Genomic DNA, 16,230 nt, shown 5'->3' on the forward strand with positions numbered 1-16,230 from the left:
TATAGGCACAGATGGTAAATGGTGAAGTAATTTCCCCCAATTCAGAAATTCCACAATGTAGCCATAATGTTCCAAAGCTCACAACATTAATCAGCTTCCCCTGACAAATGCTTAATATTTCAGCTTAGCGCAAATAATCCAACGCAAATGACAACATATTTAAACCCATCACTTAAGAGGATATTGGTGCCATGCAATGTGGTCATACTGGAAAATAAAATTATGCCAATTACAGGTCACACAACATGACTGGTGCTCTCTCCCTCCCTGCCTCTGCAGTGAGCTGTGAATGTAATGTAACACGTTGATGTAATGAGTGTTAAATGATGTGGTGCAGAAAGGCCAGGCAGAAGGAGACAGAGGGGTGAGGTGAGGGAGTGCACGGAGAGTGAGTGGGCCAGGGTTCTTACCCTGGAGGACTCGTAGGAGGGACTGGACGACTGGCCACCTGGGGCCCAGGAGGATGCTTCCTGGCTCGGCCTCTCATCCATACCTGTCAGAAGAAGAGATGCACAACTCCATCAGCAGCGTGTCCTCAGACTCCTCACCAACATACACACACACACACACACACATAAACAGACTCTCTCTAATCTCACACTCACACACAAGAACACACACATAGACATTTAACAGTTAGACAGAGCTGGAGTGACAGGTTACACATATAAACAAACACAGAAAGAGAGGGGCCATACAGCACAGGAAAGGAACCAGTGTACCCCTAGAGGAACTGAATTAGACATACACACTATTCAAAATGTGATATAACAAATTAATTGCAAAGTTGCATTGCTATCCAAAAGTGATTTTTTTCATTTCTTTATGATCTCTCTTGAATCAAAAAGCGAAGGCTGCAGTTAATCAAACAGGGCAGAGATATTTCACACGTCTAATGTCTCATAGCAATGGCCTCTCAGTTCTCCAGAGGCCTGGTTTAACAAAAGACATAACAGTACATCTACAGTCATGTCTGTCCCTGGGCGAGCGAGCATGCTGCCAGTCTCTTGGCAGGAGGACAGACGACAGAGCAAGAGTAGAAGAAAGTGACTAATCTGTTATACCTCTATTCAAAGGCTGTGCTGCTTTACGAGTGTCAGGCACATTTTCACGGCGTCATTTATTTTGGTTTACATAAATCACGGACAAAAAAATGTGCACCCCTTAGCATGTGTGCATGCTCAAAATGTGCTTCAGAGCACTAGAGCTGGATGATTTGGCAGTGATGTATAGTCCAGCCCTATCAAAACAGCTGAGCACTGAAACTTCATAAAACTCATTTTAAAAAACACCATGTTTCCAAAGACAGCAAAATAAAATAATAGATAAACAAATAAATCAATAAAGTTGACACAATTGCATGAATTCAACATCTGCTATGTGATGAACAAATATAATATCTGACCTTCGAAATTACATTTATGGGGCCTGCTCAGTAAAGAGATACGATTCTGAGATTCTTCACGCTGTTTGAACCAATATTTTTTTGTAGGTAACAGCATTCCACTCCCGGACCCATGTATGCTACATAATTGTAGGAGGGGGAGTAACATCAACATTTTGCAAGTTATTGATTGTTCCCTTTGTCATTTCACCCTGCTTCAGAAAAGTGCAATACCATTCATTTGATTCCGCCCTCAAATATAACAGATCAGATTTAAAGGAACTGTATATACAATGAATCAAACCGTTAAACCATAACACAGACTCTCAGAGGGCCTGTAATCCACTTTAATTTGCTGAAAATTTCAAAATGTTAGTGTCAAAAAAACATAAGTCTTCGGTTGCCTGAACCGTGCCACTTGACCGCATGGCTGGGCACACACTAAACACCAGCTATCTGCATTTGCATGAGGAGAACAAACAGGCCCTTTAGCGAGGGGAGAAGTAGACTTTTCCACCGTGAAAAAGAACTAGGCCTACATCACACAATCACGATGTGTGGGCTAGACCCCGTGCCAAAGACAATGTAGAGGCCGGCCAATGTGAGGCTGGCAGAACTGCACAGAGTGCAGCAGTCAATTCAACTCAACTCAACTCATGGCACCTTCATTTGCATACTCTAGCAATACACAGTAATACACTTTTCAAAAGTGAAATAACATGTTAACACTACACATAATAATATAACATTCCAAAAGGGGAAACGCTGTACTCCACACTAGCTGTAGCACTTGGCTCTGACTGTAGTGCAACCCTGCTTGGCTCTTTAGGGCACTAGTTGTCACCAGCTCCAGTCTCTAGTCTCTGTCCTGACTGCCAGCTCCTGCCTGGTGCTCCTGCCTGGTGCTCCAGGGTCCTCTCTCTACAGATATAGCTACACCAGCCAGGAACAACACAATATCACTATGCTTCACACTGATTGAGACAAACATAGAGCGGTAGAGTTGTCTTCAAATGAGGAGATAATGCTAAAATAGTCATCTACGGAATAGCAACTTGACACGTTTTGTTAAGCATTCTCTTCAAGAGGTTAACAAACTAATATAAATGTGTGAATGTGCTGGTTATATTATGAATGTAAACACCAGTGGTATTTGTGCAGATGTCGTTTTTGATTCTTCTGTGCTATGCCGTTTCTTCAGGAGTATACATCGTTTTTGTTCTCTAGAGAAACATAAATATGGCTGCTATTGATAGGTGAAATGTTAGGGAAAAGGATATGGGTTTTGTATCTACAGCACAGGGAAGTCCTTCTCTGAGGAATAATTAGGCTTTTATCTTATATTTCTAATGTGGAATGCATGACTAATATCTCTGGAAGAAATATCTAAATGCACATCTGTGATGTCAATTCTAAGCTAACAGACAACAAGGTTTGAAAGAAAGTGGCCCAGGGACTCGGATCGGTTCCATTTGGCTTGGAAGGAAGGAACCGTCTCTCTGTGGTTTCTACTGTTATGAGTCAGCCACTCCATTTAACCACCCACCAAATCACTGACAACCAACGTCATGAGACACTGCTACAGTAGCTGAGGTCACACACACACCAACAGTTAAGCAGATAAAATACAGAGGCATACTATTACTGTAGCCTGACAAATGTATTATAAGATCAATTCCACCTGTCTGTAATATCATCCAGGTCTCATCTGCTCTTAATACAGTCCATATTCACCTACCATTCATCACTTTCATCACGTTTGATGTGTAACAGGTTTTATGGAACAGGGCGCCCATGTCCTGCTGCTGGGAACAGAGAGGCTTCAGAGGTACGGCACGCAGACCTGTCAGCCCCATCTGTGGCAGCTCTGCTCTGCTCTGGAACAAACTCCATCATATATCCACTCCGCAACCCAGCACACTGGTCACACACTTAACATGGAATCATACTGCACTGCATTGACAGCCACATTGTCAGCTGTGCATATATGTGTGGCAAAGACCCTCTTCTAATTATTTCACAACCCTAGTTCTCAATTATAGAATTGAACAGGAAATAGACAAAGACATTATGCAGATATGAATGCTTCAGTTTGACTAAAGTGGGATTTTGCTCTCTGGCGTGCCCCCACTGCATAAACCTATGCCAAAGAATGTTCATTTACATGCAGTGTATGTCGAGTAGAGGATTTAAATATGGATTTAACTTGGCACGGGCACTGCTCTGTGTGCAAATCTTTGTCTATCCTGTTTTCAAGTCTGGCAGTCATTAGATATCCTCCTTTAACTTTTCTTCAGTTTAGTATTTAGGAAGAAATCAAAGCAATTCTTTGTTCATTGATTAAAATAACATTTGAAGGGGACTCTGGATATAGGAGACTAACTCCTAGGAGAGGTCTTAGGTTGGCATACTTTTATGAAGCCCTTAGCAATAAAACTAAATAAAAATAACTGATCACAGTCAGTCACAGTCCTTGTGATGTGCATTTCAAAATGCAGCCTGACACACAACCTGGTACTCATTTGCCTGTAGTCTCTATAGTTTCTGTAATTGTTGTAGTCTCTATAGTCTATGTAGTCTTTGTAGTCATTGTAGTCTCTGAAGTCTTTGTAGTCTCTATATTCTTTGTAGTTGTTGTAGTCATTGTGGTCATTGTAGTCTCTATAGTCTCTGTAGTCATTGTAGTCTCTTTAGTTGTTGTAGTCATTGTAGTCTCTATAGTCTCTATAGTCTCGGTGGTCTCCGTAGTCATTGTAGTCTCTATAGTTGTTGTAGTCATTGTAGTCTCTATAGTTGTTGTAGTCTCTATAGTCTCTGTGGTCTCTGTAGTCATTGTAGTCTCTATAGTTGTTGTAGTCTCTAGAGTCTCTATAGTCTCTGTGGTCTCTGTAGTCTCTATAGTTGTTGTAGTCTCTATAGTCTCTGTAGTCGTTGTAGTCTCTGCGAGCCGATGCAGCCGAGGAACAAAGTCAGATCCAGAACCTTCTTTTCTTTTCAGAATAGTCTAATAAAAACATCCTGTACCAGCTTTTAACATCAACAAAACAAGTTAAACTTGTTTTTCTAGGCATTTCTAGGGTCTATAATCTTTTCGGTTTATAAAAATAAAGACGTTTTCTGCTATTATCCTGTCAGAGGTTACCGTTTCTTCAGAGGAAAAAAATCTCCCAAAAATAAGGACAGGAAATGTCTTGCTGATCTACATGTATGCCTAGACCGAGCTGAACTACATATGTGTGATCAATTCCTCAATGCATACCAACACCTCTGTCTGCACTATTTAAAGAAATCAAGTGGCAAATATATTTACGGTTACACAGGAGCTCGGAAGAGAAGCTTAGGAGCACCGTTAAAATCACACTCTTTCTCACAACATCCTAGGCACTGAATTATTTTTTTAAAGTGAGATTGTCACAACAGTAAAAATGTAAAAATGGTAGCTAACATTCCTACATTTCAACTGCTACCTTATGACATAACTGCTACATAACTGTATGGAAACCCAACATCTTGAAGAACAAAATGTATACATCAAAGAAATTCCAACATTGTTTATTTACAGATTTATGGATAGAGACTGAATACAGACAAACAACTCATTGTAACTCTGCTTGAGCTAGTAAGAACATTTAATCCAAATAAGCCACACTAAACATTGGAACTGTGTCAAAGTGCAAAATACAAATAAAATCTACAGCATAATTTAAATGAGGTAGCCTGAACAGCAAATGTTTAGTATTATGAATAACCTCACATGAAACCACATATTCCACAGTCACTGAGCAGTGCTGTTATGTTCTGAGTGATCTGATCTAGTGAACAGAGGTGTTCAGTGTGGGGAACCGGAGCTTACATCACTGCCAACTGACTGTCAGGAACAAACACGTAATATCCTCCACGTCTCAAATCAAACACGTGAACACAACCTTGAATTGGAGGGCAAATATTTATCTTGGCAATGTCTGCTCTCCTCTGCAGTTTAATTGTTGACCAGGTGTCCACATCCCCTCAGACATACAGTCAAAAGGGCACCGCACCGATTGTTCAAACGGACCCTGTTTTCTGGCAAACCCCACTGAAAAAAGAAATGCATTTGTTACTTCACACAACTGTGAACGACCACTGCTAAAAACAACAAGCACACCAGACGCGACATCACAAAGCGATGTCCAGGTCATTTGGCAGAACTGAAAACACAGTTTTTTTTTGCCAAATTGCTAGGCTACCAAACATTCAGACCAAGTGGGCATCGCTTGTGGAATCACTGCGGGCTGCAATCGATACGGACCTACAGGGAAGCAACCTCGTAAATGATGGCAAACAGTTGTGGCTGCCGAGGCATTACCATGTCTTTACCAGTTGTGCTCTGCCTCCTCAGAGAGGAAACACGTCCTCCAGACATAGTCTAGGAGTGAAACATCAATACAGAAAACGTAAACAAGCTAGCCTCATTCTTCACCTTACATGACTGAATCTACAGTGGGGTTAAAATAATAAACTAAACATTCTCAGAATCTTAAATAATGATCACTACGCTCAACTGACATTTGTCAAAAAGCAATGAAGACATCAGGTATAGTGATAGGTTTTTGATTCATTGTTAAAATAAGTAAACAACACAGTGATTATTTCACATACGGTAGTAACCATCATAAAAATCAGACAAAAAAAGCTTACCGTTTAATATGTTCACCTCCTCACAATTAATATTTATAATAGACTACCACTACTACAACTGCCTAGGCTCTGAAGAGCTCACCAGCCTGTTAATTGAATTAAGTCCAATTTGTGCAATGTACAATGTGACTTCCCCATACACATGTAGCAATGAGAGGTTTGTCAGAGCTAGTGCAGTAGTGTCTTCATTAGACAGACTCTCTCTCTGCACTGAGATCCAGTCATCCACAAAGCGCTGTCACAGACAGAGGCCTTGACAAGCAAATGACAAGACGCTTCCCCTTCGGGATCCCCTCCAACTCCGAGCAAACAGTCGTGAGGCAGGCAGCAGGCAGATTAATAAGACATGCTGTAGCGATAGATAGATATACATTTGAATTCGTCACGGTATCGTTAATGAAATGCATCAAACAAGAGTGCCTGCAACTGAACAACCAAGTCTGCCACCGTGCACAGCTTGAGCTGATTTGACTGTATGCAAAGAAGGGAGCTATTTTCGGTTGTTCACTTCCAATCTAACAGCTACTCTCTCGTGTCACATGGAGACCGGCTCGGCTCGCTGCGAGGGACAACCCCTCACTGGGGCCGTGTGTGTGTCGGAGTACCCTAAACTGTTAAAAATATATATATACTTTTTTTGACTGTGTGCAGAGAGATAATTTTTTTTAAATAAAAAAGCATTTCAATGGGATATCGACTAGGTTTGGGCAGTATCCACATCTTCATACCATTTCTGTACCATACCGGGGTATACAGTATTATCGAATGTACACAGGGATCTTGATCTAGGATGGGATTGAATGTCCAAGATACTTGATCTTGACATCTAGCCACTTAGTTAGCAAGTTAGCAAACCAAATGCATAGGTGGAGCCCTGAGCTGGATTTAAAATATTTGACATGTTAGATTTCTTATAGTTAAATTTAACTTATACTTAGTAATAAGCAGTGGGGTAGCACGCACTTCGTCAGCCCCCGTGACCCCCCCCACAAAAAAAGTATATATATTTTTTTAACAGTATTGAAAATCATACCGCCGGTATTTCGAAATACCCCAGTATACGGTATATCACCCAAGCCTAATATCGACATTGACAAATGTCATCAAATTAAACCATAATTACTATCAGTTTCATAATTTTTTTTTTTTTAATTTGTAGAAATATCTCTAGGTAGGCAGAGGTATGGAGCCGGCGAAGCTGCAGTATTTGCCCAATGTCCCCCTGATGAGCACACACAACCCACAACCAATGGCCTCTTCAAATTCATGTCATTAAAAGGCACGAAGGAGAAACCACTATTTCCCTCTGTTCAAGCTGCAGAGGTGTATATGTTTGTTTTGCTATCTCTGTTTCTCTGGCACACTTCGGAGGGGCCTTGAAGGGTCCTGGCAGTGCGGTTCTGCTGCATTTATCTGGGTATGCCCAGTTCAGACGCATTAATCCAAACTCTCATTCCCTGCAATTTCCACACTTCCTTCCTGTGCTGCTGCCTGCGCCCCTCGCCATATGTTCACAGTGGCTTACGGAGGAAAGGTGCTTTTTCCTCTAGAGGAGCTGGAGCACGCAGGCTAAAGAGATGAGGAATTTATCTCTGCTATAACATAAACTGCCAGAGTGCAGTAGTTATGCAGAATAAATTCGTTTCTTATTTAACATAAATCAATTTCCCTTAGGTTTCTAGTTAATAACGTGTATCTAAAATGTTTACGAACACCAAATCCACTCATATTTCATTCAAAAGGCCTTGAACTGGTTGAGAAACAGTTTAACTAGGCACAGTGGCAGACTAAATGAGCTACAGTTGAAGTCGGAAGCTTACATACACCTTAGCCAAATACATTTAAACTCAGTTTTTCACAATTAATGGCATTTAATCCTAGTAAACATTCCCTGTCGTAGGTCAGTTAGGATCACCACTTTATTTTAAGAATGTGAAATGTCAGAATAATAGTAGAGAGAATGATTTATTTCAGCTTTTGTTTCTTTCATCACATTCCCAGTGGGTCAAAAGTTTACATACACTCAATTAGTATTTGGTAGTATTGCCTTTAAATTGTTTAACTTGGGTCAAACGTTTCGGGTAGCCTTCCACAAGCTTCCCACAATAAGTTGGGTGAATTTTGGCCCATTCCTCCTGACAGAGCTGGTGTAACTGAGTCAGGTTTGTAGGCCTCCTTGCTCGCACACGCTTTTTCAGTTCTGCCCACAAATGTTCTATGGGATTGAGGTCAGGGCTTTGTGATGGCCACTCCAATACCTTGACTTTGTTGTCCTTAAGCCATTTTGCCACAACTTTGGGAGTATGCTTGGGGTCATTGTCCATTTGAAAGACCCATTTGCAACCAAGCTTTAACTTCCTGACTGATGTCTTGAGATTTTGCTTCAATATATCCACATAATTTTCCTTTCTCATGATGCCATCTATTTTGTGAAGTGCACCAGTCCCTCCTGCAGCAAAGCACCTCCAAAACATGATGCTGCCACCCCCGTGCTTCACAGTTGGAATGGTGTTCTTCGGCTTGCAAGTTATGCCTCCAAACATAACAATGGTCATTATGGCCAAACAGTTCTATTTTTGTTTCATCAGACCAGAGGACATTTCTCCAAAAAGTACGATCTTTGTCCCCATGTGCAGTTGCAAACTGTAGTCTGGCTTTTTTTATGGCGGTTTTGGAGCATTGGCTTCTTCCTTGCTGAGCGGCCTTTCAGGTTATGTTGATATAGGACTCGTTTTACTGTGGATATAGATACTTTTGTACCTGTTTCCTCCAGTATCTTCACAAGGTCCTTTGCTGTTGTTCTGGGATTGATTTGCAATTTTCGCACCAAAGTACGTTGTTTGTACAGATGAATGTGGTACCTTCAGGCATTTGGAAATTGTTCCCAAGGATGAACCAGACTTGCGGAGGTCCACAATTATTTTCTGAGGTCTTGGCTGATTTCTTTTGATTTTTCCATGATGACAAGCAAATAGTGACTGAGTTTGAAGGTAGGCCTTGAAATACATCCACAGGTACACCTCCAATTGACTCAAATTATGTAAATTAGCCTATCAGAAGCTTCTAAAGCCATGGCATCATTTTCTGGAATTTTCCAAGCTGTTTAAAGGCACAGTCAACTTAGTATATGTAAACTTATATGTAAACAGACAGAAATAATCTGTCTGTTAACAATTGTTGGAAAAATTACTTGCATCATGCACAAAGTAGGTGTCCTAACCGGCTTGCCAAAACTATAGTTTGTTAACAAGAAATTTGTGGAGTGGTTGAAAAACTAGTTTTAATGACTCCAACCTAAGTGTATGCAAACTTCCGACTTCAACTGTAAGTGCTCTAATACTGCTATGCAATAATATTTCAAGTAATGTTACATCAACAACAAAAAAGACTCATAATTGCAGACTCAATTTACCCTAGAACCTGTACTGTAAAAACCCTCAACTTGCAATCCACTCAGTAGAAAGGTTAACTACAGAGAAGTGCTCTCGTGTGGTCGTACAAGCAGACAAGTCATATCTCTTTATTCATTCACTGTGCGTGGATCTTTTTAGGGTGAAACAAACACTGGAGCACAAAAGGATTAGCCTATCATACCAGCGGGTTCCTGCAATCAGCAGCGCATTTATTACATCAGGAGGACTTAGTTTTATTGAGCTGTTTAATCAGAGCCGTGTCTTATGACTGTTCTAACAGCACTATCAGATCCCTCATCAGAGGGCTGAGTGCTATCTCACACGCGCACGCGCACGCGCACACGCACACGCACACGCACACGCACACACACACACACACACACACATACACACACACATACACACACATACACACACACATATATATATATATATATATATATATATATATATATATATATATATATATATATATATATATAGCTTCTGATACAGAGTCCCTTCTCATTCCTGTGCTCCTGGCCATAAATTAGCCAACATGGCAGAAGAAGGCCCATCGAGTCCCACTCCTCTGCCTCCAACTGCTGTGCTGAATATAACACAGGCCCTGGTTGCACTGGAGCCAAACGTTCCCTCATTCTCCCCTGTCCCTGACACCAATGGCAGGGCTGTCAGCACAGCAAGCTACTCTCACGCTACTCATAGGAGGGGAACAGCAGGCTTTCCTGACTCATTTGGGCTTGTGTGATCTTCTCTTTCTCGTGACGTGTTTTCTAGTGATGGAGATGAACATGTGGGAGTGAGAGAGCCCTTCTTTGGTATCAAAAGTGAATTAACATGATGGGACGATATTAGTGATGTAATAAAGTGAGTGACAGCCAATCAGAGTGCATGACCAGTGCCCCTCTGCTGTCCCATCTGTTTCACAGTCAGAGAGGATCCTGGGACAGGGCCAAAAGGAGTCTGGAAAAACGACAAGCTCTCTCAATTTATTAACTCACTTTTCATCACCCTTTTTGATCAATGTTGATTAGCACAAATAATCAAAAAGCTCTTTATAAGTATTCTGGACCTAACTGTCAAATAATGAGTGATTCATATTTCAGTCTTCTAGCGCAGTAATAATTATTAGATTTGCAGGAAGGGAACATATTCCCAGCTGAGAGACAAGGAGAAAAATGGTAGGAAAGCACACAGCGCAATGTCATCAGTATTTCCTTCAAATTCAGTTTTTTTATTATTAATCTGCAATAAAAATACAATTTTAATGTATTGCCATTTATGATGTAAAGGATGTAACACATGTGCCTGCTTCCTCTCCCTCATTCAATAATGTAACAAAGCCAAAGAGAAAATTATTTCCCTTCATTACAATAATTACCATGGTAACAAACAAAATGAGGTTGCACGAATTGAAAGTTGAGAGCTTTACAAAAGATTTAGCTCGAGTCCATCGTCTTTAATTTATTACTGTAAATCCTTCAAAAGACAAATTAAAACCAGGAACAAATCAGTGGTACGCAGTAATCCTCAAGTATTTTAAAAGAGGAGAGATTGAACTTCAATTTGATTGGTATTTTGCACAGCACAGCAAAAAAAACATTTCAGACCTCAGACCTAAAAATAACATGCCACATTCACTGTAAATGCAGTTGCAACTAAATATATACATAGGAGAGGCTGGCCCAGCCACTGCTGAGGGATTAGGCCTACACAACAACGACTTGGACTCATCAGCATTTTCTATATCTGAAATGGAAATCCTAACAAATGTATCAAGCCTCAGGTCACGGTCAGCCCCAAACACTCAATTATCCTCACAAACTAGCCACAACACCTGAGAAAATGTTGTGCGTGTGTGTTTGCGAGAGAGAGAGAGAGAGAGAGAGAGCTAGAGAGCATTTATGAGTGTGGGAAAGAGTGAAAGAAACAGAGATGCCCCATTGTGCAACAATCCACTCTGTGATCTTTAAAACCACTAGAACAAAACATGACCCTATGATGGAAACCTATCTGATAAGGACAATTATTTGGTATGCTTTTTGGCAAGGCAGTGGTGTACATAGTCTGATTCCTGCATTTAAATCCCCCTCCCCTCAACACCCGCACAGAGTGACCAAACAGACAATTTCCTTATCATACCTTCTATCTTCAAACACAAATAGGACATAGCCAGTGAAGAAACCCAAACAGCTAGGTTGGCAGAGAGGGAGCTGTAATAAAAACAGTGATAGTAGAGGGGTGGTCACGTACTGCACATAACCACTGCACTCTGGATGGCACATAACATAACATCCCAGGTCGGAGCTCCCATGCAGTCCGTTGGACACAAACAGTTAGGTACATTCCTGGCACTACGTATATCAATACAGGTGCAAGACTTGAGCTGCTACTGGAAAATAGAACACATCTGAATCTACAAATACAAAGCCGTGTGTTCATAATCACACAATTTACAATATCACCTTTTCCATTCAATAATGGCTGTCTCTTTAAAAAACAGCACAGAGCACATGCTCCCTCCTAGCCTGCATCCCCTCTCCTTCTGAGATCCTGAGTAGATATGGTTAAACTGGTAAAGGGCCAGTCCCCAACTCAGCATCCCAGCAGCTCCCCAGAGTACCCTCAGTAATGCTCTGTCCAGGGCTCTCTGACTTCCACAGGGGCCTGGTAGATCAAACAGGGGATCATTACTCATTCCTTCCCACTAACCCCTGCTCTGTTATTCCCAATCGAAGCCCTGCACGCTCCCAGGCGCATCACTGACACCACACGGCAGGCCCGGCTGCATGCGATGGCCACGGGCTCTCAGATCATTAGACGAGGACAACCCACCCCTCCTCCTCCCGCTGCTGCCCCCAGATACGTCCTCAGAGGGTAGGGTCAGTCATTAGTGGTCAGGATGGAGGTAGCTAAAGCTAATGCTCTCTCTCTCTCTGTGTGGCATGTTGACCAATGCAACTCTGTATCTCTGAGGAGTGCTTTCGACCTGACACCAACATGCTCCCTTAAGTCCAGAGTACCCAGCATCAATGTACTGTATTTGGGAGTTTAGTTTTAAAACTAACAGACATCCTGTGCTTCAGCAGCAGGTGTTCTTGAAGCATACACTACCGTTCAAAAGTTTGGGGTCACTTAGAAATGTCCTTGTTTTTGAAAGTAAAGCAAATTTTTTGACCATTAAAATAACATTAAATTGATCAGAAATACAGTGTAGACATTGTTAATGTTAAAGCTACAATAGTCATTTACAACATTAACAATGTTTACACTGTATTTCTGATAAATTTGATGTTATTTTAATGTACAAAAAATTTGCTTTTCTTTCAAAAACAAGGACATTTCTAAGTGACCCCAAACTTTTGAACAGTAGTGTACATACAGTACATACATACAGATACAACTCACTACCTCCGTCCAACACCTAACACTGTGTGCATTCAGACTATATCAGCCAGAGGTCAAGCACAGATAAGCAGGTATAGAAATGTATCTCTGCCTGGTTTTAAATCCAGCAGCCTCAAGTCACAATAAGGGTTGTTTGGTCCCCACCAACTAAGTGCCTTCACAACTTAATACAACATCAAATACATGGTAATAAACTGCTCATTTGAAAAATGAATTGGAATCCACATCAAAGGAGCCAAGTCAGATGTACAACACCAACTTTCTTATATCAAAATAATGACAGTCTAGGAGAAGCCTGATAGTAATCTACCGCATATTGGGTGACTGAAGACATTATTTTAATGCTTTTCCTCTTGGCAGACCTGCAAAAACAGATGCAAAAGCTGTGCCAAGTCACCTGCCTTCAATGGACTTTCATCGCTACGGCAACAGCACAGTTCTCCATAACCAAGTCAGGAGGTGACCTGTGATAGATAAATGAGAGATGTCCAAACTCTCCCTGAATCTTCCCTCCAATGGCGGGCAGGAGGCCCAGTCTGCCAGGGGTGGGTACCCATTTGAAGGCATCACAAATGCAGTGTGGCCCAATGGTTCACAGAGCAGCCAGCAGGTTATCTAAAAAATAAACAGGCGTCTCTGAAAGAAAATGATTCCTTCACCAATACACTCAAAGGCTTAAAACATGAAATGAGGTTTGTCAAACTAAAGCCTGATAAGACCTGATCAAATTTTTATAAATGAAATAAAATATTTACTTTTTTTTATATAGTCTATCATTTTTTCATGCACTTTTGTAAAACAGGGGTTCTGAGACTACAAACTAAAATGAGATGATCTTATGTGGATTTAAATAAACACACTCAAAACAATGAGAGCCTATGAGAAATGAAATCAGTCAAAAGGAGAACTGGAGTGGGAAGCATCTCAAGGGACAACAGCTTCATGAGCAAAAGAAAAGAAAAGATTCAGCTCAGTCCTTCTTTAAGAACCTCAGTTGAAAGCTACTGTTGTGGTTACATATATTGAATCTGTTTGGAATAATCCATTTTAGAAGAAAAATGCATGGTTAAATTGAAGACCGACTTAGCAGTTGCTTTAAACAAAAAAATACAACATTCCAAATCCTTTGAAAATGCTTTGAAGATAAGCTGAGTTTTGTCACCTTTTATATCTTCACACATTGTGCCATGTACAGTGGAGAGGTTTTTGTGTGTGTTAAATTATCTTAAAATGCAAGCTGGGTACTTCTGCAAGTTCTAAGTCTTCTGACTGAACAAAAAAAAACTTTCTTAATAATTCTGAATGAGAATAAGTCATATTCTTCAACACTGTATTAATAATTAATCAGCAGATAATAATATTTTCTAATCCATGGGGATAAAAGCTGAAGAAAGAGCTTTAAACTGAGAGAAAGTTTGCTGAAGTGGAAGGAAAATGCAGTGTAAGTCTATCACAAGCATATCATTTAAATTATATTCACAAAACGTATTGTAAATATAATGTAACAGTTCTGACATCCTTGTAACATCCTTGTACAACTTGGCTTCATCTATTCTGTAAACAAGTGAATGATAACATGTGGCACATTCTTTGAATTGACTGCAGGCCAACCAGGAATACTTAGGCCCATTCTAAACAAGATGGGATAAATAAGCATAATTACAGGAAGGCAAAATTGCAGGAGAAATGTATCATAAATTCTGTTCAGGTTGCCAACCCGCAGTAGTAGCAGAAATATTTGCCTCAGACTGTCCCTCTAGGAGCAATAACAACCCAAACATAATTATGGCTTTTCTGATTCTTGGCTGACTTCTACAGCAAGTCTAAAGTAGGTGGGACAGAGAGAGCAAACCATGATCTGAAAATATTCCTAATATAGCTCTCCAAATATAAAAGTGCCACAGTGAGCTCTGAAGCAAGCTAACTGAGCAGCTTGGACATAGATGTTAACGTGAGTATTGCATCATGCAGAACATTACATTTGAGGTATCAGTGGTTTCTAGTTTACTACTTACTTTAGGTCAAGGAGTATATCAAGCTTGGAACAGACAGATGTGTGACTCTGACACACATTAAAAAAAACTCAAGGAGAGAGTAAGATCAAAACAGATCCCACAATGTCTATTGATGGAAATAGAACAAAAATACCATTCACATAAGCCTCTACAAAACATGTCTCAATTCTTGTGACTTTTCTTACTGACTAAATAAATACCACCAGGCATTTTAGCCATGACGATGGGCTTTGATGTGAAAAACAGTCTATTAACAGTCTCTATTTCTTTTCTACTCTAAACAAAAAGCACCATGCCGATGCTGGTCTATTTTGGAAGCCACAGAGTGCATGCCCAACACATCAGGCTTAAATGTGTCTGGTCACATGATGTCCATGAATGCCATGCTATATTAAATTCTAAAGCACACCGCAGAGTTTACTGAGTTCAATTCTCCCACTTCTCACATTAGGAATTCAGAAAATGAGTTCCTTTGTAACACTTGAATTGAAGCAACATTCTATTTTATATTTCATTATGGTGGGGCAAAATGGAAGGTATGATCACTGAAACCGAATTTCACTCAAAAATGAAGTAGGCCTATTCAGCAACACTTTAAATAGCATTAGCTACATAGCGCGCTATTAAAGGATGGTTGGGAATATATTTGACATAACGTAAACAGACTCAAATTGAAATATTGATAATGCTCTGTATAGTTGTTAATAGTTATGAATGCACAGTGAATGCTTTACCCAAACTGATTGATGAAAGTGCAAGTATATACAGCGCCGGCAGGTAGCCTAGTGGTTTGAGCCAGTAACCGAAAGGTTGCTGGATTGAATCCCTGAGCTGACATGGTAAAAATCTGTCATTCTGCCCCTGAGCAAGGCAGTTAACCCACTGTTCCCTGGGCGCCAAAGATGTGGATGTCGATTAAGGCAGCCCCCCCGCATCTCTCTGATTCAGAGGGGTTGTGTTAAATGCGGAAGACACATTTCAGTTGAAGGCATTCCGTTGTGCAACTGTCTAGATATAGCACTTTGTGACATCGGCTGATGTAAAAAGGGCTTTATAAATACATTTGATTGATTGACTAGGTATCCCCCTTTCCTTTCAGAAAGTATTCAGACCCCTTGAATTTTTCCACATTTTGTTACGTTACAGACTTATTCTAACATGGATTAAATACATAACAATCCTCAGCAATCTACACACAATACCCCATAATGACAAAGCGAAAACAGGTTTTTAGAAATGTTTACAAATGTATTAAAATAAAAAAACAGAAATACCTTATTTACATAAGTATTCAGACCCTTTGCTATGAGACACAAAATTGAGGTCAGGTACA

General features: G+C 40.5%; 1 protein-coding gene and 1 long non-coding RNA gene across 7 annotated transcripts in view; both read right to left on the reverse strand.

Annotated features, from left to right (window-relative positions):
* The window catches only part of LOC139563248 (transcription factor 12-like), a 92,410-nt gene that overhangs the window by 72,414 nt on the left and 3,766 nt on the right, over window positions 1-16,230 (reverse strand). For all 6 annotated transcript variants that reach the window (XM_071381721.1, XM_071381722.1, XM_071381720.1 and 3 more), the window contains exon 4: window positions 411-493. In XM_071381721.1, the coding sequence (XP_071237822.1) occupies window positions 411-493 (83 nt within the window). The remainder of the gene's footprint in view (window positions 1-410; window positions 494-16,230) is intronic.
* On the reverse strand, window positions 5,312-9,804 carry LOC139563249 (uncharacterized). The gene is made up of 2 exons (XR_011672518.1): window positions 6,062-9,804; window positions 5,312-5,459 (listed from the first exon to the last, which is right to left on the reverse strand). It is a non-coding gene; the product is annotated as an uncharacterized lncRNA (long non-coding RNA).

The sequence above is a fragment of the Salvelinus alpinus genome, chromosome 33 (assembly GCF_045679555.1).
Source record: "Salvelinus alpinus chromosome 33, SLU_Salpinus.1, whole genome shotgun sequence".
In the NCBI taxonomy this organism is placed as follows: domain Eukaryota; kingdom Metazoa; phylum Chordata; class Actinopteri; order Salmoniformes; family Salmonidae; genus Salvelinus; species Salvelinus alpinus.